This window comes from Exophiala xenobiotica (assembly GCF_000835505.1).
Source record: "Exophiala xenobiotica strain CBS 118157 unplaced genomic scaffold supercont1.3, whole genome shotgun sequence".
NCBI lineage: Eukaryota > Fungi > Ascomycota > Eurotiomycetes > Chaetothyriales > Herpotrichiellaceae > Exophiala > Exophiala xenobiotica.
In genome coordinates, this window is record NW_013562492.1 from 3,751,630 (window position 1) to 3,773,290 (window position 21,661).

The following is a 21,661-nucleotide window of genomic DNA, read 5'->3' on the forward strand; positions in this document are numbered from 1 at the left end:
AATAGAAATCATGAGGGTTGGAAGCACCTCAAAATCAGGCCGTGATCCACCCACCTCAGCCACTCCCGCCTCTTCATTCTTGCTGTCTGCACCCGAAGCTCCGTACTTTTACTTCCAGCTCGACCGGGCGGAGGATTGTGCGGTCCCTCACCTCGGAGCACTTCAATCCTTTATTGCAAACAGCACACTAGTCGCTCTACCATTTCCCTCCGTAGGCAGCACAAGCACATTGTAGTCTGGCAGTCAAGCAATGCATAGGTACTCGAATCTCCGAAGACTCACAGACATTGAAACAGGGGGCCAGCGCAGTACCATTTCCATGCTATTTGTAGTTGTTTGCATCTCATTTCCTCTGACGTCCCATGCGGCCGCCTCTACAACGCGATAAACACGCTCTTCAACTCGGTCCAGTAGTCAGTACAATGCCTGGACAGCTCTCGTCCATCCCCACTCTGCTTCCATCCACCAAATGGCATATCAACAGCCATACTCGGTGACGAGCAGTTGACGCCCACGCTTCCCGCCTCGAGGGCCTTCACTACCCTCAAGGCGCGGCTGATATCTTTTGTAAAGACACTAGCATATAGACCGAACTCGGTGTCATTCGCACGCTTCAGCACCTCCGCCTCATCGGTAAAGGTATTGACGCACAAGACAGGTCCGAAGATCTCCTCTTTCATAACCCTAGAATCTTCAGGCGGATTTGCGATAATAGTAGGCTCGACGAAATACCCGGTTGTTCCTTGGCGGCCACCGCCTACCGGCATACTGATGTTATTCTCCCTGGCATAGTCAAGGAAGGACATAACCCGCTCGAATTGGGCCTTGTCGACTTGCGGCCCACGACCGGTATTTGGTAAGAGCGGATTGGCGGCTGGTAAGAGCTCCACCATAGCAGTCTTCATAGCATCAAGGAATTGCGTGGCGATAGCCTCGTGGACATAGACACGCGAGGTGGCGACGCAGGACTGTCCGCTGTTCACTAGGATACTGAATGCGGCCGCAGGGACGGCTCTAGCGATATCTGCGTCGTCAAAGATTATCAGCGGAGACTTGCCGCCAAGCTCAAGCGTCACGTTTTTGAGATTGGACTCGGCGGCAGCTTTTTTGATAGCACGTCCTGCGATAACGCTGCCCGTGAAGCTGATCTTCCGGATGTCCATGTGCTTGGCGATGGCTTCGCCACAGGGTCGGCCAAAGCCAGAAAGGATATTGAGTACACCTCGGGGTAGGCCAATCTCTTGAGCCAACCGACCAACGGCGAGGGACGAAAGAGGGGATTTCTCGGAGGATTTGACCACAAGTGTATTGCCCGTCGCAAGAGCCGGGCCGAGCTTGTTGACCAGCATGAGTAGTGGTACATTCCAGGGCGTAATGGCTCCACAGACGCCAAATGGCTGTCGCAACGAGAGTGTTACGAAGCCAGTAGAGTTGAGGCTCGAATCTCCAGCTACATCGATCGCTTTTCCTGCGAAGTATCGCAGATTTTGCACGGAGAATTTGATCGAGACTGGTCGAAGAGAAGTTGTTAGCGGCGAGCCTCAGACTTTGGCAAGATTTGCAGCAGGAAACTCACAATCATCGACATATGGCTTGCCCATGGTAATAGCCTCAAGATAGGCAAGCTCGTCGGCATTTCGCTCGATAGCATCCGCAAGTTTGTTCAGGTAGCCAGTCCGCTCAGCGGCGGACAGCGCTGACCATGCCGGAAACGCTTCTTTCGCAGCCTTGACGGCAAGGTCGACATCTTCGCCACCAGCTTCGTAAACTGAGGCAGCGAGTTTCTCGGTCGTAGGGTTGTAGATGTCGAATTTCTTGCCGGATACTGAAGGCACGAACTCTCCATCAATGAAAAGCTTGTCCTCAATATGCTTGGGGGTATACGCGGACTCTGAATGAGCGGCATCGTCGGTGGCGACGGGTGCCATCTTGATCGATAGGTAGCTTGGTGATATGTTCAAGAAAATGTCGCCGTGTTTGCCTCGGCAGAAAACTGCAAGCTGAGATCCCAATCTCTTATATCAGGGGTAGCCGAAGTATGTTAGCGGTCGGGAGCATGAAAGCCTCGCTTCGTCCGTGTCACACGCTCACCGGACTTACGAGCTCGGCAACAGTGGTCTCAAAAAGACAAGGTTTTGACGGAGTTGTTCGTGTGGCGCGGATAAACTCAACAGCCCATGTCTCTTGCCAAGCAGTGGCCACGAGATATCACATCCAGTTCATCGATTGACCAGCAGTACGGCGGCAGGGGACAAACCTCCAGTCCATGTGGGCTCCGAATCGACATTTGCGGGACGATGTTCGGGGTAACAGGAAGGGAGGGAACCCGGAACCGAAGGCAGAGTTCGTTCCGTGACTGGTTCCGCGTCCGGTGCGCTTTGCACTAACTTACACTTCCCATGCTCGAAGGAGCTCGGGCGGCCTGAGAAGTACGAGTTACATGTGTCCAATGTCATCCGCTAGGGCGAGCAAGATGGGAATAATGAGTGAAGAGATAGATATTAAGATATGGCATTGATTGTGATTGATGTACCGCAGTAAGTTCGCGAGAAAGTCGAGGAAGTGTAGACAGTCATCACGTGCCGTGGTCTAGGCGCCAAGGCGAGGCTGATCACGTGGCCGGCAATTTCCTAGCAGCCAAGGTGCCAACAAAGTTTCTGCCGCCATGTTTGCCCTTTTAGGCAATTCTACCTACCTGATCCGGCTGACCGCCTTTGTTTTCATCAGCCAGCAACGCCCTTTGTTTGGTATTATATTTACTTTCGCAGTCACGTGAGATGCTCGATTTCTCTCTTGTATTGTATTTTGCTCGCCTGGTCGATGATGCCACTGTTTCTGCCGATAGGACCCTAGTCGTTACACTGATAGAAGCTCGATATCACGACCTTGCGGCCACGTCAGCCCTGGTCATACCGTTCTCAACGGGAATTCTCTCGCGCATAAAATCGTGCGGTGAAACATTGGCCTCACGTTGATGAGTCTCGATTGGTATGCTGCCTAACTTCAGAATCGCCGTGACTCCTCGCAGAACGTGCACATCGCCACAGCTCAGGCTCGCCAAGCGAATGACAATCACTTTGGTACCATCATAACCATGAGACACTTGCCAGGTTCGTCCAAGCCATCTTTCGGGCCGAATAATGGGATTCAATCTGCTCCGAAGGTCCGCAGTCCCATCCGGGGGAACCATCGACTCAACTCCTTTGTAGCCCTAGCTTTCCCCAGATTCTCCCGGGCATCCCCCAAACTACTGCCATGCTTTGCTCCGGATTTGTTCCCCCGTTCCGAGAGTGAACCTGCCATACTATTATTACCAGGAAATCGTTCAGCTCCCAGCTGGCATCAACACTTGACAAAGTCAGTTCCCATTGAGAACAAGAACAGGACCAAAGCACACCAGAGGCGGAAACACGGACGGTCCTTTTCATTCAATCTTTTTCGAGCCTTCTCATCATGGCTGCCTCATCAACGGCCATGACTCAACTGCAGAACAACATCCCGTGGTCTACAGCCTTGTGGACGCTACCGTTGTTGTATCTGGTCGCTAAGATCGTATACAACATCTACTTCCACCCATTGGCGAAATTCCCGGGCCCATTCCTGGCCAAGTTCACGTCCATATTACCCATGCTGTCGATGTTCAAGATGAACCGAATTCGATGGCAGCACGAAATGCTCCAGAAGTACGGCAGTCCAGTACGTGTGGGGACGAACGAGCTGTACTTCTCAGACATGAAATCATGGCAGGACATTTACGGGCAATCCTCCAACCCCTGCCCAAAAGAGAAGGTCTTTTACGACATGTTTACTGCTACTGGGGCAATAAGTATTCTCACCGAAAGGAACAAAGCGGCGCACGCCCGCTTGAGACGCTTGATCTCTCACGCCTGTTCCCTGAAAGGACTCCTCCAGGACGAGCCTATGATCCATCAAAAAGTGAAAACCCTCCTGGATGTCGTCTTTGCTCCGGCAGCCGCAAAGAAAGAATCCGTCGACATCTTTCAAAAGTTGTTGGACCATTACCTTGACATAACAACGTATTTGAGTTTTGGGGTATCTTTCGACTGCGTCTCCGGCAAAGGCACCCTGAACCACGACGACCTGGATGCTTTTATGGTCGTGGTGCCCACCCAGGCCTTCTTTCCTCAGCTACGCTATGTCCCCATCAAGGCGATACAGGACGGCTACAAGGGCCTTGACAGGCTGATCAAGTTTGCCGAGAAGTCGGTCAGGGACTTCCACGACAAGATCGAGAGGAACGGGGATGACTATGCCAAAGGGACTTTCCTGAGGAATCTGGTCGATGCAGTCGACCCCGAGACCGGCAGCAAGCTGACGTTTCCGGAATTGGTCGAGAACACCATCCTGTTCCTAGTCGCAGGAAGTGACACCACGGCAGTGACAACCATGTACACCATCTGGGAAATCGGCAGGAGACCTGACGTGAGGAAGAAGCTCCTCGACGAGATTCGCACGGCATTCCCCGACCCCAAACACGAACCAACGTACGAGGAGACCTCTAAGCTGGTAAGGGACCGACTCTGATAATGGCGGGAGCGACCGTCGTTTTGGACTCTTGATAAGCTAACCTGGTCTTTTCTAGGAGTATTTAAATTCATGCATTGAGGAAACTCTTCGGATCTGGGGACCCCTCAGCGCCGGCTTCCCTCGTGTATCGCCAGGCAAAGTCATCGGTGACCACTTCATTCCCAAGGGCGTGCAAGTGGCGACCCCCGCGTACGTGACCGCCCGTGATCCGAAGGTCTTCCCCAACCCAACCGAGTATATCCCGGAGAGATGGTTGAACGCCACCCCTGAGATGAGGAACATGTCCAGGCCTTTCAGCTATGGGCCCCGGAATTGCATCGGGAAACATCTAGCCGACATCGGGCTTCACTTGACCCTCACTCGGCTGTACCAGCTTTACGACATCGAGATTGATCCTAGCATGACGGACGCGATGATGTTGCAAAAAGATCGCGGTGTTTGCGCTCCGTGGGACGAGAAGTTGATTGTGCGGCCAACTTTTGTTCATGAGGGTGTCGGGTCGTGAAGACCAGAAGATTAGTATATGGGAGTCGGATTTACGTCTGCTTTGCTCTTTCATGGCGGCGGATGATGTCCGCTAAACCACAAATATGTAGAATGCGTTGTGACAATAGTTGAAGGGACAACCCAATAACAAGGCTTTATTTCTGACCTCTGTGAAACGGGTTGACAGGTATCACCAGCCTTGCCAGGTCGAAAATCGCAGCCTCGTGAGCCTCACCATATGCCCATATCGGTTGTGCTTGGCGCTAACGTGATTGTCATCGAGATCTGTTGATTGGCCGAGGCTGACGAGGCTGTCATGACGTCGAGAATGTCTCTTGCCAGGATTTGGTGGGTCAAAGCACAGCCCAGAAAAAGATGGCGCAAGATGCAACATCAGAAGCGAAGAGAAATGTCAATGATCGGCATTTGGCGTCGTCCAAGAATTCCAAGACCATTCTGGAACTCAATTGCCAACCATCGTAGACATCATGATAAATTCTCCTGAACGAAACTTCTGTTTCCTTCTTCAGGGTTGAAGATACACCAAGTGGAAGCCAAGTGACTATGGCAGGCAATATCCAAGTTGGGCAGCCGGAAAGGAAGTCCGCCCCTCAGAAGAAGTCATCGAGAACAGCAGGTAGCCCAAGAGAGGTTGAACATGTTACACCACCTCCGGGCGCTTCAACGACGACCAGCTCTCGTGAGAAGTCGAGGCTGTCAATGATGGCTGGCCTCCCCGAGTCCAAGTCCGAAAGATTCAGCGCATTGGTCCATGGCGACAGAAGATCACGCTTGGACGGTCCGCCGCCTCTGCCATTCGACCTCCGAGACCACAAACTTTCAATAACGATTTTCACCATCCTTGGTCTTGCGGAGTGCTGCTTCATTCCCATCGCTCTTTATTATGGTCTGACGTATGGCACGAACATGAGGTCCGGTAAGTACAGGGAGATAATTGTCGATGAGCCGCGGCACGTCTGATGATTTGCGGTAGGGATAATTTTTGCCATCATCACCAGCTTGTTCGGATTTGTGAGCGGTTATGAGTTCGCCATGCGGTCGTGGCGCATCATCCGATACGGCGATGATTTCAGACCGCTATACGGCAGTCAATATTTCCGGGGATTCGACGCGACCCAAAACGTGCTGCTGACGCCCTTTACCGTCATGACAATCATCCAAATCGTGTTCAGCATCCCTCACCATCCGTCTGTTAAAGCATTGGCTATGCCTATGCCGGTTGGAATGGTCATTCTGGGCTTGATGTTCATAGTGAACGGCATAGCAGCGCAGCGTCGTTGGAGACTGATTCATTTCAGGCTCAGCTCCCATGTCAGGAATTCAGTTTGTCCTCCACTCACATTCGTCTTCATGGAAGATGTGTGTGCAGTCGACGGGAAGGGTGGAAAGAAATACAGAAAGGCAGCCATGGCCAGGTACAATGCCTCACCACGTTTCAGAGCCTTGCTCATGCAACTGCTCTGGTCGTGGTCCATTTCTGCTACAATCATCGGCGCAGCCTTGATAGCAGTGATATGGGTCGTCAGTGACGATGTTGCTTACGGCATCGGATGGAGTGTGCCTTCAGTATGGGCTGCTGTGTGGACATGGTGGACAATAATCTGGGTTCAGAGGGCTCTTCGCATTGAGAAAGTAACATGGGTCACAGACCGGGTGAGCTCGGCGTGACGACTCAATCTCTGTACATAATGCGCACAAGCACTGAAAATTGAAGATACTTCAGCCAGGTGTAGTTGCCTTTGGATGTCGGCCTGTGTCCACTTGCTGAATCCATTCAAGCGCTCTCTTAACATATTTGTCCTCTTTAGACTCCGCCACGTCAGCTGAGTCGACCTTCGAGAATGGCTGAATGACCGACTCGACGACCTCTATTGTTAGAGCACGAGCTTCGCCTGCCTTTTTCAAGCAGAGCTCAAGATCACCCAGGTACATGCCTTCGGCAGATTCGTCAATCAGTTCGGAGATGTGACGGTTCTGTCTGAGTATCATGTCCAATTGAGTCATATCTGTCGACGATGCTGGTTTAGTCACATCAATCTTCTCTAGCCTCTGCTTGATGACGACGTGGATGCTCTGTGGAATGCGGTTGAGGACTTTGAGCGCTTGCTCCTTCACACCGGCAGAAATGGCGGCTCGGTCGCTGTCATCCGCCTCGTCTGACTCATCATTACCATCATCATCGCTGAGTCTCTCGCCAAACGGGTCGTCTTCATCCACGTTCTCCTCGGGATCCCACTCTTCGAATTCTTTGACAGCGTCCTTCATCAAGTCGAGCCATTGCTTTGACTTTCTGACAACGTAGCCTGGCACGCCTTCTTTCGCCAACGGCGCGAGCTTGTCACAATCGTCCCACACACGTCCAGTGGCCTCGGTGAATGCCTTCTTTTGTGTCTCAGATACCTCTGCTCTTGGCCTTTTGTCTCGACTCCGCGTTTCGACTAGTCGTAGCAGTACTTGTAAGTCACGTAAGGCAGCAGCCGTAAGCGAGCGGCATTCGGTAGAGAAAGAGGTGGTGAACAACTCTGGCGTTGTCAACAGAGCCGCGGTGACAAGAGAGGTTAGGATGGATTCGTTGAGAGGGTTGAGGCATGTCGTGATCGCGGAGGGAGTAAATGGGGCTGTAATGGCCAATAAGGACAACTTGGTCACTTGAGATCTTAATGATGCGGCCGCAGCATTCAGCAGAATTAGAGGAGAGGGTGAGTCTTGATTCGTAGAAGGCAGTTGGACAGGAGCATTCGGCGCAAGCGAAGATGCAAAACGTTCGGAGAGGACGATCGAGGTTTGCAGGATGGCAGCCAGCGATCCCGGTATCTGTGGTGCCATTGTGGCTGGTTGTACTATTCGGTAGAGAAAGTGAAAAAAAAAGACTTATGGGCAACTGGAACCTCTGAGCACAGGCATCATGTCCCAAAGAACGATATTGGAATTACTACGAGTACTCGATGGGCACAATAAATTTCCACGGTTAAATTCCGGAAGCGCAGTAAATATCGACTTACACAAGGCTACGAGGCTACGAGGCTACGAGGCTACGAGGCTACGAGGCTGCAAGGCTGAGGCTGTGGTAGTACGCGCGAAGCACCGCCAGGGATGTTGGAAAAAGGATCCACCCTCTTCTCAGATATCCCAAGCCCACTTCTGCGAAATATCAAATGCACCGCCGTACTTTTCCCGTCGTTGGGGACATGATCAACATGGGAAAAAGGCCCATCATGACCGAAACTCGATCAGGATCGCGCTCAGTTCCGAAGCGGATATCAACGAGTACCGAGACGACTTGATAGGAGATTCGCTCGATATCAGTCCTTCCGCCCCCAGTCATGGGAAGCAAAAAAAAGGATCCCTTGTGCGCCCCTCACCCTTGTGATCAGGAGCATATGTTACAAATATCGCAAGGGCTGTGACATAGCGCATCAATCGACCTGTGCGACGCACAAGATCTCAACCCCAGCTAACTCCCACCCGGGGCGTCTTTGCACTTGTCATTCTTGCCGACACTCCTCGCGCGCCACCATGGCCGCGACCTGGCAAACTATCTCGTCAGATGCCCAAGCGGCACTTCTCAATTCCATCCCCTCGAAGTGGCGTCTTTCGAGCCCCATTGACCCGTCCATGACCGACGTCCGCTCGATTCCTCGGACATGTGGCTTACTCACGCCCAAACAGCTTGAGATCACCGAGCAAACCGCGAGCCAACTGTTGCCACAGCTCAAAGAAGGCAAGCTGTCATCCGTCGAGGTAACGGAAGCATTCTGTGCCAGGGCAGCTATTGCGCATCAATGTGTACGCTGCCGCCCCAGTCAGGACCCGAGGGGAGAGGGGCCCACCGTCCTGAAGCGTCGCGCAAACTAATTTGGCCATTCTGATCCTTCCAGGTAAACTGTCTCACAGCCTTCTTCGCCGACGAGGCTCTCGCTCGCGCAAAAGCGCTGGATGAAATCCTCACAAAGACGGGAATCCCAGTCGGACCTCTTCACGGTCTTCCTGTTGGCATCAAAGTATCAAAAGGGCACACGGGCATAGTCAACGCGCTCTCAGACACTAACCTCTCAAACAGGACATCTTCCACATGAAAGGCAAAAGCCTAACGATGGGCTATGTCTCTTGGCACGACAATAAATCCATGGCCGACGCATCTGTGGTCCAGATCCTCAGAAATGCTGGCGGTATGTACGTACTAGTATCAATCACCCCTTAACTCAGCCTTCTCCCACAACCCCAGCCCTCAACCCTCAGCCTGACCAACCTTTGACCAATATGACAGCCGTTTTCTTTGTCCGCACCGCGATGCCACAGACCGGCATGTTCCTCGAAACGTGGAGCAACCTCTGGGGCCGGACAAAGAACCCATTCAACACCGACTTCTCCGCAGGCGGCTCCTCCGGCGGCGATGGCGCACTTATAGCTATGCGTGGGGCGCCCTTTTGTCCCTCGACCGACATTGGCGGCAGCATTCGAGCGCCCGCCACATTCAACGGCCTTTATGCCATCCGGCCCACGGCAGAGCGAACCGCAAAGCGAGGCATGGGCACGGCTGCGCCGGGCCAAATCTCCATCAAAGTCTCTTGTGGACCGAATTGTCACAGCATGTCGGACCTGAAACTCGTCACGGAGATTTTGCTTACACACTACGGTCTGCCTTTCGAGCCTACTGCTGTTCGTATGCCCTGGAAGAAGCAGCTCGGCCCGAAACAAGGAAAGTTGTGCTTCGGTCTGATGACAACGGACGGCTGTGTCACGCCTCAGCCACCTGTTGCTCGAGCGTTGCAGGAGACCGCCGCAAAACTGAGGCACGCGGGACATGAAGGTGCGTCAAGTCGTGCTCCTCATCTATCATCGGCTCTTCGAGGGCTAATCTAGGGATTTCCAAAAGTGATCGAGTTCAACCCACCGTTCGACTGCTGGGAAGTGGCTCAGGCAACGGTATTTTTTCGTATTGCTTGCATTCCTACACGCTTCTGACAACCTTCACAGTGGCGGCTCTGGTTCCAGACCGGCGCCAAAGAGACAAATGCATTAGTCGAGTCTTCGGGAGAGCCGATCTACCCGACTTTCAAGTGGTATCTGGAGACCTTCAACATCAAGGAAGTGACCGTCCCGGAGCTGTTCAAGGTATGTTCGAGCAACCCATTGTCGGAGTTACTCTACGAGGACTTTACTTACGTATTCGATGATGCCAGCTCAACACGAAACTGGCCGAATGGAGATATGAATTCGCAGACGCATGGCACAAAACAAGCGGCCAGACAGGCACAGGCCGGCCAATCGACGCTCTCATCTGTCCTTGCGCACCGTCCGCCAGTTTCCCACACGGCCACCCTGTGTGGTGGGGATATTTCAGCCTGTGGAATCTGCTCGACTATCCCAGTGTGGTCATGCCCTTCAAGAACATGCATGTTGACGTCAAAAAGGACGCCAAAGACATGCAATACGTCCCAAAGGACAATGTGTTTGACCAGATGAATTGGGAAATATGTAAGTACTTCTCGAGTACATCTCGGGGTTTGGTTTCCTTGGAGGCTGACAACTGGTGGGCGGCAGACGACCCGGAGCTCTGGAAGAACCAGCCTCTCACAGTGCAGATTGTTCGCCCACAGCATAGTGATGAAGAGCTCATTTCCATGGCAGAGAGCATGGACCAAATATGCAATGCATAGCACGGAGAAAATCGTCGGTTTCGATGAGTAGTACCTGACAAGAGCAAAGCTTCCACCAGAATTGAGGCGCTTCGCTCTCTGGCCAAATAATGTACGGCATCGTTGCCGGAGCAGGAACAGGATCTCCTACCACAGTTACTCGTTTGTGCCAAAGTGGCCATCGTTCATTTCTGTTCCAGGATCCTCATTGTGACATTTTTAGGGGCGTACGGTCCTTGACAGCAACTCTCTTCGACCGCTGTCGACCTAGCCTCACACCAATGAACAATTTCGGACGTCCACGTCGCGCAAGTCAAACACCTCACCATTCATAACTCCATGGACATAGCATTCGCCAATTGACGTGGATTAACCGGAAGCATGCCGTCGCACCATGAATGAATGGCTGAGACTAGCGGCGCAAAGACCATATCCCCAGCCTGCGTACTTGAGGGCACCTGGCCTACATATCCGGGCTGCTGAGTCGTTCGGGACACTCGTCTGCAAGTATGTCCTCAATATACACCAAATACATTACCAGTACCTTATACGGTCAATATACCCTATTCACCCGATATTCCATGGATTGAAGCCATGTCTTGCATCACCGGAGTCGTCATGTTTGCTATAAATTGGGGCGCGCATTTAACACCCATCCGTCAACGAATGTACCCCTTAGGTATTCAGCTGTGGGCTGACCGATCGACGAGCCTTTCCTTTTCGCGAAGAACAGCGTCACCGTTGCTCAGTGTCATGTTTGCAAGCCTGCGCCCAACATCTCTCTCAACGCTGAGAAGCTGCTTGATCCTCCCTGGCCTTCCTCATTCTCTCCACACCGCGCGCGTGCTCATTCTCGACTTCCGGTCGCACATCAGCCTGTCCGCCTATGTAGCGGCAGTGAAGAAGCACACTTTAATGATCGGCCCTTAGTTCTCTAGAGCTGCGAGGGGTTCTCGGATAGGGTATTCACAAATAAAAGAACCACCGCCCCTAGGCCGCTCCACTTACTGTAAATCTCAAACTCATTCTCTAGAGCTGCCCAATCTTCATGCACAAATAGCAGAGTAGCTCGCTCAGCAGTGCCCTGAGGTAGATAGATAGTCCGCCTTTTACCGTCGCCTTCACTACCTTTGGGCGTATATGTCATGGAATCAGGGTGTCGCTGGGGAGGAGGTGGGCAGTCGCTCCAAGGAGAAAACTGAGAGAGTGCCTTCCAGTCTTGCTTTTCGTGAAGACGGAGGACTTCTTCGTAGCGGCTGGCTGGCACGAATATCTCGCGGAGAGTGCCGTTGCCGTCCTGGTATGATAGCATTGGTGGAGGTGGAACGCTGTTGAGGCCAGTCGGGCTTGAATCTTCGGGATTCGAACACATCGTGGATGTCGAGGTCTTAGACGAAGTAACGACTACAGATATATCTTGAGGCCCATAAACGCATCGACAGCGCACGCAATAGTAAGACGGATTCTGTGTGGTCTCGGGAAAATACCTACAATGGGTATGATGAAAAGCAAAGTAAGTTGCAACGATGGCGTACGATGGCTTTAATATGGGAGACAGAGCAGAATAACTCTTAGGCAACGGCGACTCATCTTTGGCCGCTAAGCAGGACACTTCTGGGGTGACGGGAGGCGCTCCTTACTTACCTAAGGTAAAGTGATTTGCGACCGACCCCATCATCAGTGCGTAGTTTGTCTGGTACTTAGACATACCTAGTAAGTTCTACAGCGCTGCAAATACTAGTATGAAAGCGACATGCGCAGTGATTAGGGTACTTAGGTAAAGAAGGCCATCGTCATTGTCTATTCTGCGTTCATCAAGCTGAGCGGCAAGCACATCCCAGTGGCAGCCTTCCTGGAGTGTCCAGCGATTGCCATTTTCTAGTCCACGAGCCTGGCTCACTCGGCCTTTGTAGTTATCGCAGTCTCAATCACAGTATCCTGATTCGGGTGCTTTAAATCTCAAATGATTCTCCCCTTGACTGATCGGTTGACCAGACGACGACCAGTATGCGAACCACAGGGTTCACCCTTCGTCACAGCCATCCTCATCGCAAAGCAGGCTCATCTCGTCGGGAGTCAGATATCCATCACCATTGCGATCATGCATTTGGAACTTGCGAAGCACGTTCTGCCCGCGTTGACTTCCAGCCTGCGCATTCGAGAGATCGAAATAGCCTAGATACTCCTCTTTTGAAACGACGCTGGCACCGTCGACTTTCAGTCCTCCACTCAGATTGTGGAACATGTCATTGAAGTTCCCATCGAAGTGGGGAGACATCTTGCGATAGTCCGGGACTTTTGTGGTGACCGTCTCCAAGGTCGGCATGGGCGCACCGTTGACGGCAGCCATTGTGGTCGTGGCACTGAGAGCACGAGGGTCTACAGCATCACGCTTAGAAGTCGAACTCGGTGGCGGCAGTATCCAAGTCGTGATATGGCTCGCTCGACATGTCCAGATCGTACCTGACGGTGCTGTGATGACGGAAGTGAACGACGTAGAATCGAGTTCGACAGGCTCGCGGATGATGGTGACTGCGACGAGGGTTCAGTGAAATAGTCTTCCGGGTAAGATAGATATCGGCTTACCTCCTGGACAGGCACAGCAGAAGCCATTGCACTTGTTGTAGCCGCAGCAGGGCGTACCTGCACTGTTGTCACCACAATCACCGCCCACATCAGCAAGGCAGCATTTGGCATAGACCGCTGGGAGATTGAACTGCAGACACAAGAAGATGATATTTAGAAGTATGAGAATGAGCATCGTGACGGATAGGTTGAAGGATGAGTGCGTAAAGAGCCTGGAGCGGACGGACCAAGATACACTGGCAATGCTGGTGGGTGTGGAGGAAGGAATGATGAAGATCGATTTTAAGTAGGCAAGAAGGTGGCGCTCGTTTACCTTCACTGACGGCCATGCATGCACATGCTTGTTTGCCGTCGGAAAGGCGGTCGTCTTGGAGTGAAGCGGTATCGACTTCCCATGAACAGTGACATGCTGTCGACCAGTATGCGATAAACGCAAGTAGCCTCCTTCGTTCACTTGACAAATCGGACTTGTGATGGAACGGGCAAAGAGTGAGAGAATCCAATGTCCTTGTCTCCGTCACACTCCTCACAACGTGGCTTCACCATGTAGTATCTGCCTCATTGAATACGACTCTCATTCTTCAATGCCAGGCCAATCATTCGTCCAATCATCAGGCCCAAATGACTGCTGTGGATATGGATAGGCGAAGATGTCTTCCCAGTTGATATCATTCAGAGTGTTGATGTCGAAGTCTTCCTGCTGTGCGGGAGGCTGCTGCTGATTCACAACCAGCGATTTGAACTTGTCAGTGAGGTTCGAGAACAATTTCAGCACCCCATCTGCGTTCGGCCAGTACTCAGACAGTGCTGTCGCAATAGGAAATATGCGCTCGAGGTCTTGGACGTGATTCAGAGCCACTAAAATCGCTCCGCTCGTGATTGACCGCTGAATCTCCTTTGACAAGTGTATTGCCGACGCCGTCAGGGCCATGATGCTGGTGGAGCAGCACTGGTTGATCACGTTCGTAGCCAACATCGTCTCGAAGATTGCGATGATCGCCCGGGTGGCACCACTGGATAGTTCCCTGGAATTGGCCGAACTGAAAGCGAAATCTGCCGTTCCACTGTGCAGACGAAACAAATGTAGTACAATACAATGATAATGTAGCTGCAATTGTAGGGACCAGAAGTCGGTGCTCATGGGCATACCGATAGCCCAGTTTGCGAGTCTCGATTGAAACGATTCCAAGTCTAGTAGGGATTCCCGTCGTGCCAGCCCAGGCGAGGTCAATCTTAAGATGTCGAGTACGATGTAGCACAACTCTATGTTCCTTGCACAGTATAGGAAGTTCGAACCGGAGTTTGCGATGCCTTGAGCTTCTTCGAAATCCCGCAACTCAAGCGGTGCTTGGTCAAAGTCTTCCTGGCGGATCATAGAAGGCCGACCGTGCTCGAGCGCTGACATGACTTCGACCTGGAACAGCGTCCACCATGTACGGCGGTATAGCCTCCTGTCTCTCCAAGGCATCCGGTCCGGCGTATTGGGGTCGGAGAGGATATTACGATGCATGCCAATGCCGTAGGCTATGCGACATGCCGCGCCTGACCAGTAATAACCATTCATGCTGACGGTATCTGCATTTTCCAGATGCCATGTGAATAGTAATGCTGCGGCAACAAGGTGCTGGCGGTCATTCTCATGCCGTAAGTCAAACAGCCATTTCCCCCGTTTGAAGAGCATCGATTTGAACATGGCTCTCGATTTCTTGACCTTGGGATGCTGTGAGACATGCGCCCCGACGAGCAAGATTGCATAGAGCAACAGTAGTGGTGTCGTGGTCTCGGCGTCGTTGTACCGAGAACGGAAGAATGATTCTTCGGTGACTGGAAAAGCAGGATGAACTTTTGCAAAGAATGATTGGACAAGATCATCACGCAGCTCCTTGCTGAACGGCGTATAAATGTCACGAAGATTGTCCTGAGGGTCGAACGGGTTGCGCAGATGAACCTGCAATGGTGGCGTTGGATGTACTTCAGGATGCGGGTAGACCAGAAAATGTTTTGATGTCTGGTCGAGATTGATGAGATGGCTGAGGTTGGACACTTGAGTTCCGATGTAGACTATTCTCATCCGGTCAATTGTAGCAAAGACATCCCATTTCGACGAAGGGAGGCCATGCTGGAAGAATTGGGACAGACTTGTACGAGCCAGACCCTGTGAAGCCGAGACTTCGTTCTCAAGTCCCTCCTGCGAGTCTTGAGATCGATCTCGGTCAGGTCCAGTCTGAGTCGAGCTCGTGGCAGCATTCCGAGAACCATGGTGGCTTTCCTGCTGATCACTGCTCATCCTACGGCGTATTGGACGCTTCCATGCTATCGTAAACCTGAGCGGTCTGTAGTCAGTAGAGACCAGGGTCTAATGAACATTCCCGTGTGAGGGTTGCGTTTACCTGCATTCAATTTTGGTGCGTTTGCAGGCGCTGCATGGGGCTTCATTGATAGAGTCACATTTTATCTTACGGCGCCGACAGGTGTCGCATGAATGCATCTGCTGCCGCCTGGGCGAGGCCAAGGGAGACGTAGGCTTTTGCATTCTTCAATATTGGGGGCCGTCAGTTCTGTAAAGATATATAGTATTGGGAAGAGATGGAAGTTCTGTTCCGGTCAAGAAGATAAGAAGATCTCGTCAAACGCGCCAAGAGAAAGCAACTACTTGTTCAAGGACGCCATCATATGCCATTCTATCGAGACCATACCATAGGCTTCCTCGAGGTCTACATTGTTAACAAGCCTTTGTTCCCACCCGCGTCAGTTGATGATCCGATCATTTGAGCTGGGCCGATGGGAATTGCTTTCGCCAAAGCCAACTGATCCATCGTCCACTGGTGCTTTCTTTCGTCGGCTTGCGACCTGTGATCGATCATCTTACGTTCTTCATGCCCAATCTGCTGTCGAGAATCGACTTCGATCCTCTTTTGCTCCTTGTAAGCCGCTGTGGTAAGGGCCAGCCGCCCACTTACTCCTGCCGTCTCGATAGCCTCTCGTTCCCTCTTCCCAGCCGTTTCAATGGTTTGTCTAGTTCTCACCCCTGCCGTCTCTGCATTCTGCCTCGCCCAAGCCGCTGCTGTGCTCATATCGTGTAGACTGTGTTGATGGCGCTCCACATCGCGGCGATCACTTCGACGCAGTTGGCGCTGTCCCTCTTCGGCCCTGTAGCTTTCATCGTTGAGCCGACGTTGATGACTGAGAGTGACTGCATTCGCTTGTTGGGTAAGGGCAAGTTTTTGCTCTGCAACCTCCCGTTCGTGCGCCAATGCCAACAGATGCCTGCCCTGTTCGATCTCTTGTCGACGGGCTTCCTCGTCATTCATCCGTCTTATCAGCCGCTCGTGGGCCTCCTGTTCCTGTCGTATGCGGTCTTCTTCTGCTTGCCGTTGTACTTCCTGTTCCGCAATGTGCAGTGGCATGCCCACGGCATCTGCAGGTTGGGGGCCTTCGAGATGGTAGAAGACGTCCTTTTTCGAGCCATAGGTCTTCAGAACCTGTACGAGCCTCTTCCAGTCGGGCAAGTGACGACGGGCCAGTACTTTGGACAAATAGCAGACGGGTGAGTACACCTTACCGGCTTCCTCACAGAGGTTAAAAGGCTCATCGATGTGTTCGGATAGATAGGCAGACATGATCACGGTCACCATTGCCACAGGCTTCTGGTTGGCAAATGCTAGGAGGATCAATGGCCGCCGCTCGACACTTTGCTGGACATTTGCGCCACATCGGCACAGCTCCGTGATGACGTCCTCGGCCACTACTCCTTTGGATCCAGAGGCGTCTCCGTTCAGATAAAGTTCTGCCAAAGGAGTCCTCCCACCATGTGCCGGAGACCGGTAGTTTGCGTTTGCGTTATGCTTCAGCAGGAGCCTCACAACACTTAAGTGGAGGCCTCTTACGGCTTGATGAAGGCTTCCGTCATTGAGTCTGGCTCCAGCATCAACAAGTTGTCGAACAGCCACGTCATTACCCATCTCGCTGGCAGCGCGCAAAGGAGACAATTGTTCATTGCCTGCGGAAGGGTCAGCACCATGGCTGAGCAGTAGATCTAGTAGCGCCGCTCGTCCAGTCCGTAATGCAAGTAGAAGCACAGTATCACCCGCGGAAGGGTCTCTGTACTTTACGTTGGCTAATTCAGCTCTGTGTCAGAACAAATAGTCTCTAGTGGAGGGCTATGCTAACCTCCAGCCTCGATTAGAACACGCAAGCATTCACTCCGGACTCTGATGTCCATCTGCGTCATGCACCAAAATATGAGATCTTTCTCTGGCTTTGTGGTTACCTACGAGGGTGTAAGCAGTCTCCCCAACATCACATCAAAACCTACACTGCACCCATATTCCAAGAGTTTTTTTAGGGCCCGAGAGTCTCCAGGTCTGTTCCTGAGAAGGACACGTATGGCAGAATCATAATCCTTTTGGTATTCACTGAAACCTGGTAAGGGCTCTGCAAGGGTCCTGGGGTCGTCGTTGCGAGAAGATCCGATGAGAGAGTCTAGCATGCTGCAGAAGGCACTTGATGGGCTATCGCACTTCACCAGGTGATGGAGTGCACGGGCTCTTGTGCTTTTGCTAGGCCTCAGTGCCAGAATGATCGTGGCGGCATCAAATCTTCCAATCTCGCATACATGGCACAGCGCCTGTCCTTGAGCAAAGTCGGGGTTTGCACCATGGTCGGCAAGGAGTTGTACCATTGGCAAGCCACCTGGAGGCGTCGCTCCCAGATTGTTCGCTGCTATCAGAAGGGCTTCGTCGCGAGGCGTTTGATTCACACCCTTCTCCAGCAGAAATTTGAGCACCCGAATCTCGTGTTCCTGTATCAATCCTGCTGCCATGCAAGCCTCAAAGCAACGAGAAGCAGTATTTGAAAGGTGGACCCGGGTAAACAGAAGCTGCAGAACGTCTCGTTGTTTCGAGGTAGCAGCCAGGATAGGGCCACGACTCGCATGTGCATGTACTGACGCTTGGTAGTCTAGCAATAAACTGACCTCATCGAGCGGCGCGTTCTGCAATTCCACAAGTTGAATCAGGTACTGGTCAATAATGTCACCACAAAGGCCAGCCTCGAGGATGGCCCTCAGATGACCGAGCCGCACCTCAGAGTCTGGCAGGCGAGTAGCCTCCACAAAGGCGGCCGAAAGGGTGTCTCGGGCATTTCTTCCAAAGCGCAATAATACGTTCAGACAAGCAGGATCAGTTGACGAGGCTGCGATACGAACAGCAGCATAGTTATCCATGTTCAGTCGACCTCCGTCGCGAAGAAGTTGTTCCAAGACATCGGGATATCCGTGTCGGCTAGCTTTGATGAGAGCACATGAAACCCCGTCACTGGATGGGTGGCTCTCAAGCAACATGCGAGTGATGCCGACTCTGTCTTGGCTACCTTCAAGTGCGACGGATCGCAACAACCCCTTGTCAATCACAGCTTGGTCGAGGCTCTGAGAAGCCAAAACAGCACTTATCAGCGATATTGCTCCATTCTTGACTATCTTATCGATTTCTGCCCCGTTGTCAGAATTGAGATCAGGGTGTGAAGCAAGGAGCATCAAAAACGGCTTTAGAGGCCAGTCTCGGCCATGTGAGAACATTTTTGCGCAGTAGTCGGTGTAGGCCGAGAAACCTTCGGTTGCAATCGCATCAACAGGCGGCCGGGAAAGAAGCGTTTTAGCCCTCTGAGCCTTTTGCTCATCGGCCAGCTTGTCACATGTGAGCACCTTGCGAAGGGCTCCGGCCAGGGTTTGGCTTGAGATCTTGGAGGATGCTACCGTGACATCTAAGATGCTCTCATCTGCTTGAAGTGCAGCAAGCTTCAAGATTCGGCCAGCATCACGGTCCACGTCTGCTTTGCCTCGATTAAGCAACAAGGCAATCATGCTGGTGTCCGGGCTCGAGATGCCAAGCTCGACAATCAGGGCGTCCGAAATACTGGCCTTATTAGCACCTGCCTCGACGGCGAGCTGCATCATATGGTAGCGAGCGATGCGATCGTGCATCATAATAATGTCAGCCACAAGCATTGACACGATATCTGGTAAGGACTGAACTCGAGATCTCAGCAACTGTTTGAAAACATCAACGTTGGCTTCACTGATGGTCTGACGCAGACTTCGGGCATCCTTATTTGTTGGGTCTGCTCCGGCTTGAATTAGTGCATCAATGAGTCTTGGATCCTTCCGGTCAACGGGATCGGCAACAGCATGTGTGAGCACAGCATCAACCGCATCACCAGATGCACCGGCGCGTAGAAAGGCGACAGCCATCTCCAGGCGTGGTTCCATTCCGGCACAACAAACATGAGGCAATACTCTTTGCACGGGGTACGAAGTTGTGGTATATCTTAGCATGGCCTCCAACAGGGCAACGTGCTCATCTTGGACCGCCTGGATTAGAGCCTGCCCATTGTTGTGATCCAAAGAGGCGCCTTTCTGAAGCAACATTGTTACTGAAGCTTCGTCGTTGTTTCTGACTGCTACTACAAGCTCTTGATCGACAGCGTGACCCTGCGCGCCTGCATTGAGGAACATCGAGTTTATAAGTCGTCGTTCATCGTTGTGGAGACTCGTGGGTAGACATTGCATAGCCTTGGAAGCATTCTCTGGCAACAGCGTGCCACTCGCCAATACCGTCTCGACCAATTCCTTTCGCCCTGTCTGAGCAGCCGCGACAATCGCACTCCCATTATCCCAGTTGATCCCAACATGGTGCCGTGCAAAGAGCTCGATAAAGGTCGTTCTATTCGATTGCACAGCACGTGCGAAGGCTTTTTGGGTCGTCTCACCATATGCGCCCGAGTACAGAAGCACCTCGGTGAGTTGGAGCCTCCGATCCGAACTGGCTGAGGACAATCGATAGGCTGTCATCACCAGAGGGTCAAGCTTTCGTGGGTCGAGAGACGGAGCGCATCGTGCAATGGTCAGTAGCATGTCCAATCGAGCCTCTTTAACGGCTCCGTGAAGAGCAGGGATATCTCGAGCGCTTCGCAAGTCCGAGGCTTGGGTAAGGATAGAAACCAAGTGCATTGATCCACCCTCCACAGCTTGAGCCAAGGCTTCGATTAACGTCTCGTTCTGGATTGGAGTAGGGGCGCGGAGGAGCATGGACACAAGTGTATGGTCAGATTCCAGCGAGGCCTTCTTGAACTCCTCCGTGCACACATTCGGATCTGCTCCATAGGCGAGTAACTTCTGCACGACAGCTTCATGGCGACGTCTGACAGCGGCAACAAGGGCAGCATTTCGCTGAGCCTCGGAGGCGGAAGGCGCAAGTAGCCAGACGAAATCAACATTCCCCTTTATGGCAGCAGCTTTCAGCATTGAATCCCGTCTCTCATTCTGACTTTCTCTTTTCGACCGGTCTCTCACAACATTCGATGCCTGGCGCAGAAGAGGTTGGACGATACCAGGGTCAGCGTTCTGCTCGAGCAAGTCCGGCAATATTTCAGTGATGGTCTGGAACTCGTGACTCTCGCGGCTTCTCTTGGTTTTGAAGAATGGTTTCCGAACGGTGCCTTTGTAGCTAGCAAGCAGCGCAGCGACGTCCTTCGTGTGATCAGATGCCTCGTAGCTTGGGACGTCATTCTGGGATAACCTGGCCAGCCTTTGAGGCAGGTCAAATTCTGGTATCTGGTACAACTGACAGAGTTCCTCTAGCTTGGCAACGTCGTATGACGGAGCCATGACGAGATCCAGTGCTGTGGATCGGCCATAAGAGCATAGTTACGGTGTTGACTTTGCGCTGGGTTCCAGACAAGAGACGCTCTTGATGGGTGGAGATGTTGACCCGGTGGTGAGGCTGAAATCTTGGGTGAACACGCTAAGGTCTGGCAGGCAACAATACGACGAGCTTCGGGCACATCGGCTGTAGGGTCATGTCATCAAACGATCATTGAGACCAAGTCCGTGAAGGTCAACTTCACATCGTGACCTGGCTGTGAACCTCGGCTAGGTGTTTTGTAGCTGTAAGTTGAAAGAAAAGGCAGAAGTTTTCAATCCATTTCTGCATGCCGCCAACGATCCCGGCGCCGCCCACGGCCAGCCACGACTGAATACGACCTTGGCAGACCTCTAGGTCCCGTGTGATAGTGAGAAAATGGCGATGCTCATTGGACCGGCAAAGCGAGGAGAAGTGAGACGGGTCAAAAAGGCAACCAGGCAGAAGTCCGCCATGACTATTTAGGCACCTACCAGGTAGGAGTGTGATGGCGTTGATGGTGTGGTAGGTAGGATGGTTGGGTGGTTACGGTAGGTGGTCAAGTGGCATGCAAGGCCCATTTCGCAAGAGAAAAGAGAAAAGAGAAAAGAGACAAGTCTGACGAAACTTGGATTGAAGACTTTGCAGGCAAGATGCCAAGTGATCTGGATTTAAAGACGTGTCTGACAGCAAAGTCTGCCTTGC

At 52.3% G+C, this 21,661-nt stretch overlaps 9 protein-coding genes across 9 annotated transcripts; 3 read left to right on the top strand and 6 right to left on the bottom strand.

Moving 5' to 3' along the window:
* Nucleotides 1–299: 299 nt before the first annotated feature.
* Nucleotides 300–2,506, bottom strand: PV05_05642 (uncharacterized protein). The gene is made up of 2 exons (XM_013462167.1): nt 1,577–2,506; nt 300–1,510 (listed from the first exon to the last, which is right to left on the bottom strand). Exons 1-2 carry the CDS (start codon nt 1,926–1,928, stop codon nt 375–377), a joined length of 1,488 nt encoding a protein of 495 aa, XP_013317621.1. The 5' UTR covers nt 1,929–2,506; the 3' UTR covers nt 300–374.
* A 947-nt stretch (nt 2,507–3,453) lies between these two features.
* PV05_05643 (uncharacterized protein) lies at nt 3,454–5,053 on the top strand (the record flags this gene model as incomplete). The annotated part of the gene is made up of 2 exons (XM_013462168.1): nt 3,454–4,527; nt 4,604–5,053. The coding sequence occupies 2 exons, from the start codon at nt 3,454–3,456 to the stop codon at nt 5,051–5,053; spliced, it is 1,524 nt and encodes a 507-aa protein (XP_013317622.1).
* Nucleotides 5,054–5,757: 704 nt separating this feature from the next.
* PV05_05644 (uncharacterized protein) lies at nt 5,758–6,723 on the top strand (the record flags this gene model as incomplete). The annotated part of the gene is made up of 2 exons (XM_013462169.1): nt 5,758–5,971; nt 6,029–6,723. The coding sequence occupies 2 exons, from the start codon at nt 5,758–5,760 to the stop codon at nt 6,721–6,723; spliced, it is 909 nt and encodes a 302-aa protein (XP_013317623.1).
* Nucleotides 6,520–7,965, bottom strand: PV05_05645 (uncharacterized protein). Its single transcript, XM_013462170.1, has one exon. The coding sequence runs from the start codon at nt 7,879–7,881 to the stop codon at nt 6,775–6,777; it is 1,107 nt and encodes a 368-aa protein (XP_013317624.1). The 5' UTR covers nt 7,882–7,965; the 3' UTR covers nt 6,520–6,774.
* A 606-nt stretch (nt 7,966–8,571) lies between these two features.
* PV05_05646 (uncharacterized protein) lies at nt 8,572–10,715 on the top strand (the record flags this gene model as incomplete). The annotated part of the gene is made up of 8 exons (XM_013462171.1): nt 8,572–8,796; nt 8,934–9,056; nt 9,116–9,224; nt 9,281–9,865; nt 9,932–9,981; nt 10,033–10,170; nt 10,239–10,533; nt 10,600–10,715. 8 exons carry the CDS (start codon nt 8,572–8,574, stop codon nt 10,713–10,715), a joined length of 1,641 nt encoding a protein of 546 aa, XP_013317625.1.
* Nucleotides 10,716–11,477: 762 nt separating this feature from the next.
* On the bottom strand, nt 11,478–12,066 carry PV05_05647 (uncharacterized protein; the record flags this gene model as incomplete). The annotated part of the gene is made up of 2 exons (XM_013462172.1): nt 11,478–11,551; nt 11,703–12,066. The coding sequence occupies 2 exons, from the start codon at nt 12,064–12,066 to the stop codon at nt 11,478–11,480; spliced, it is 438 nt and encodes a 145-aa protein (XP_013317626.1).
* A 499-nt stretch (nt 12,067–12,565) lies between these two features.
* PV05_05648 (uncharacterized protein) lies at nt 12,566–13,455 on the bottom strand (the record flags this gene model as incomplete). The annotated part of the gene is made up of 2 exons (XM_013462173.1): nt 12,566–13,226; nt 13,281–13,455. The coding sequence occupies 2 exons, from the start codon at nt 13,453–13,455 to the stop codon at nt 12,718–12,720; spliced, it is 684 nt and encodes a 227-aa protein (XP_013317627.1). The 3' UTR covers nt 12,566–12,717.
* Nucleotides 13,456–13,819: 364 nt separating this feature from the next.
* On the bottom strand, nt 13,820–15,567 carry PV05_05649 (uncharacterized protein; the record flags this gene model as incomplete). The annotated part of the gene is made up of 1 exon (XM_013462174.1): nt 13,820–15,567. One exon carries the CDS (start codon nt 15,565–15,567, stop codon nt 13,855–13,857), a length of 1,713 nt encoding a protein of 570 aa, XP_013317628.1. The 3' UTR covers nt 13,820–13,854.
* Nucleotides 15,568–15,885: 318 nt separating this feature from the next.
* On the bottom strand, nt 15,886–21,495 carry PV05_05650 (uncharacterized protein). The gene is made up of 3 exons (XM_013462175.1): nt 17,596–21,495; nt 17,451–17,550; nt 15,886–17,397 (listed from the first exon to the last, which is right to left on the bottom strand). The coding sequence occupies exons 1-3, from the start codon at nt 20,941–20,943 to the stop codon at nt 15,995–15,997; spliced, it is 4,851 nt and encodes a 1,616-aa protein (XP_013317629.1). The 5' UTR covers nt 20,944–21,495; the 3' UTR covers nt 15,886–15,994.
* Between the last annotated feature and the right edge of the window lie 166 nt (nt 21,496–21,661).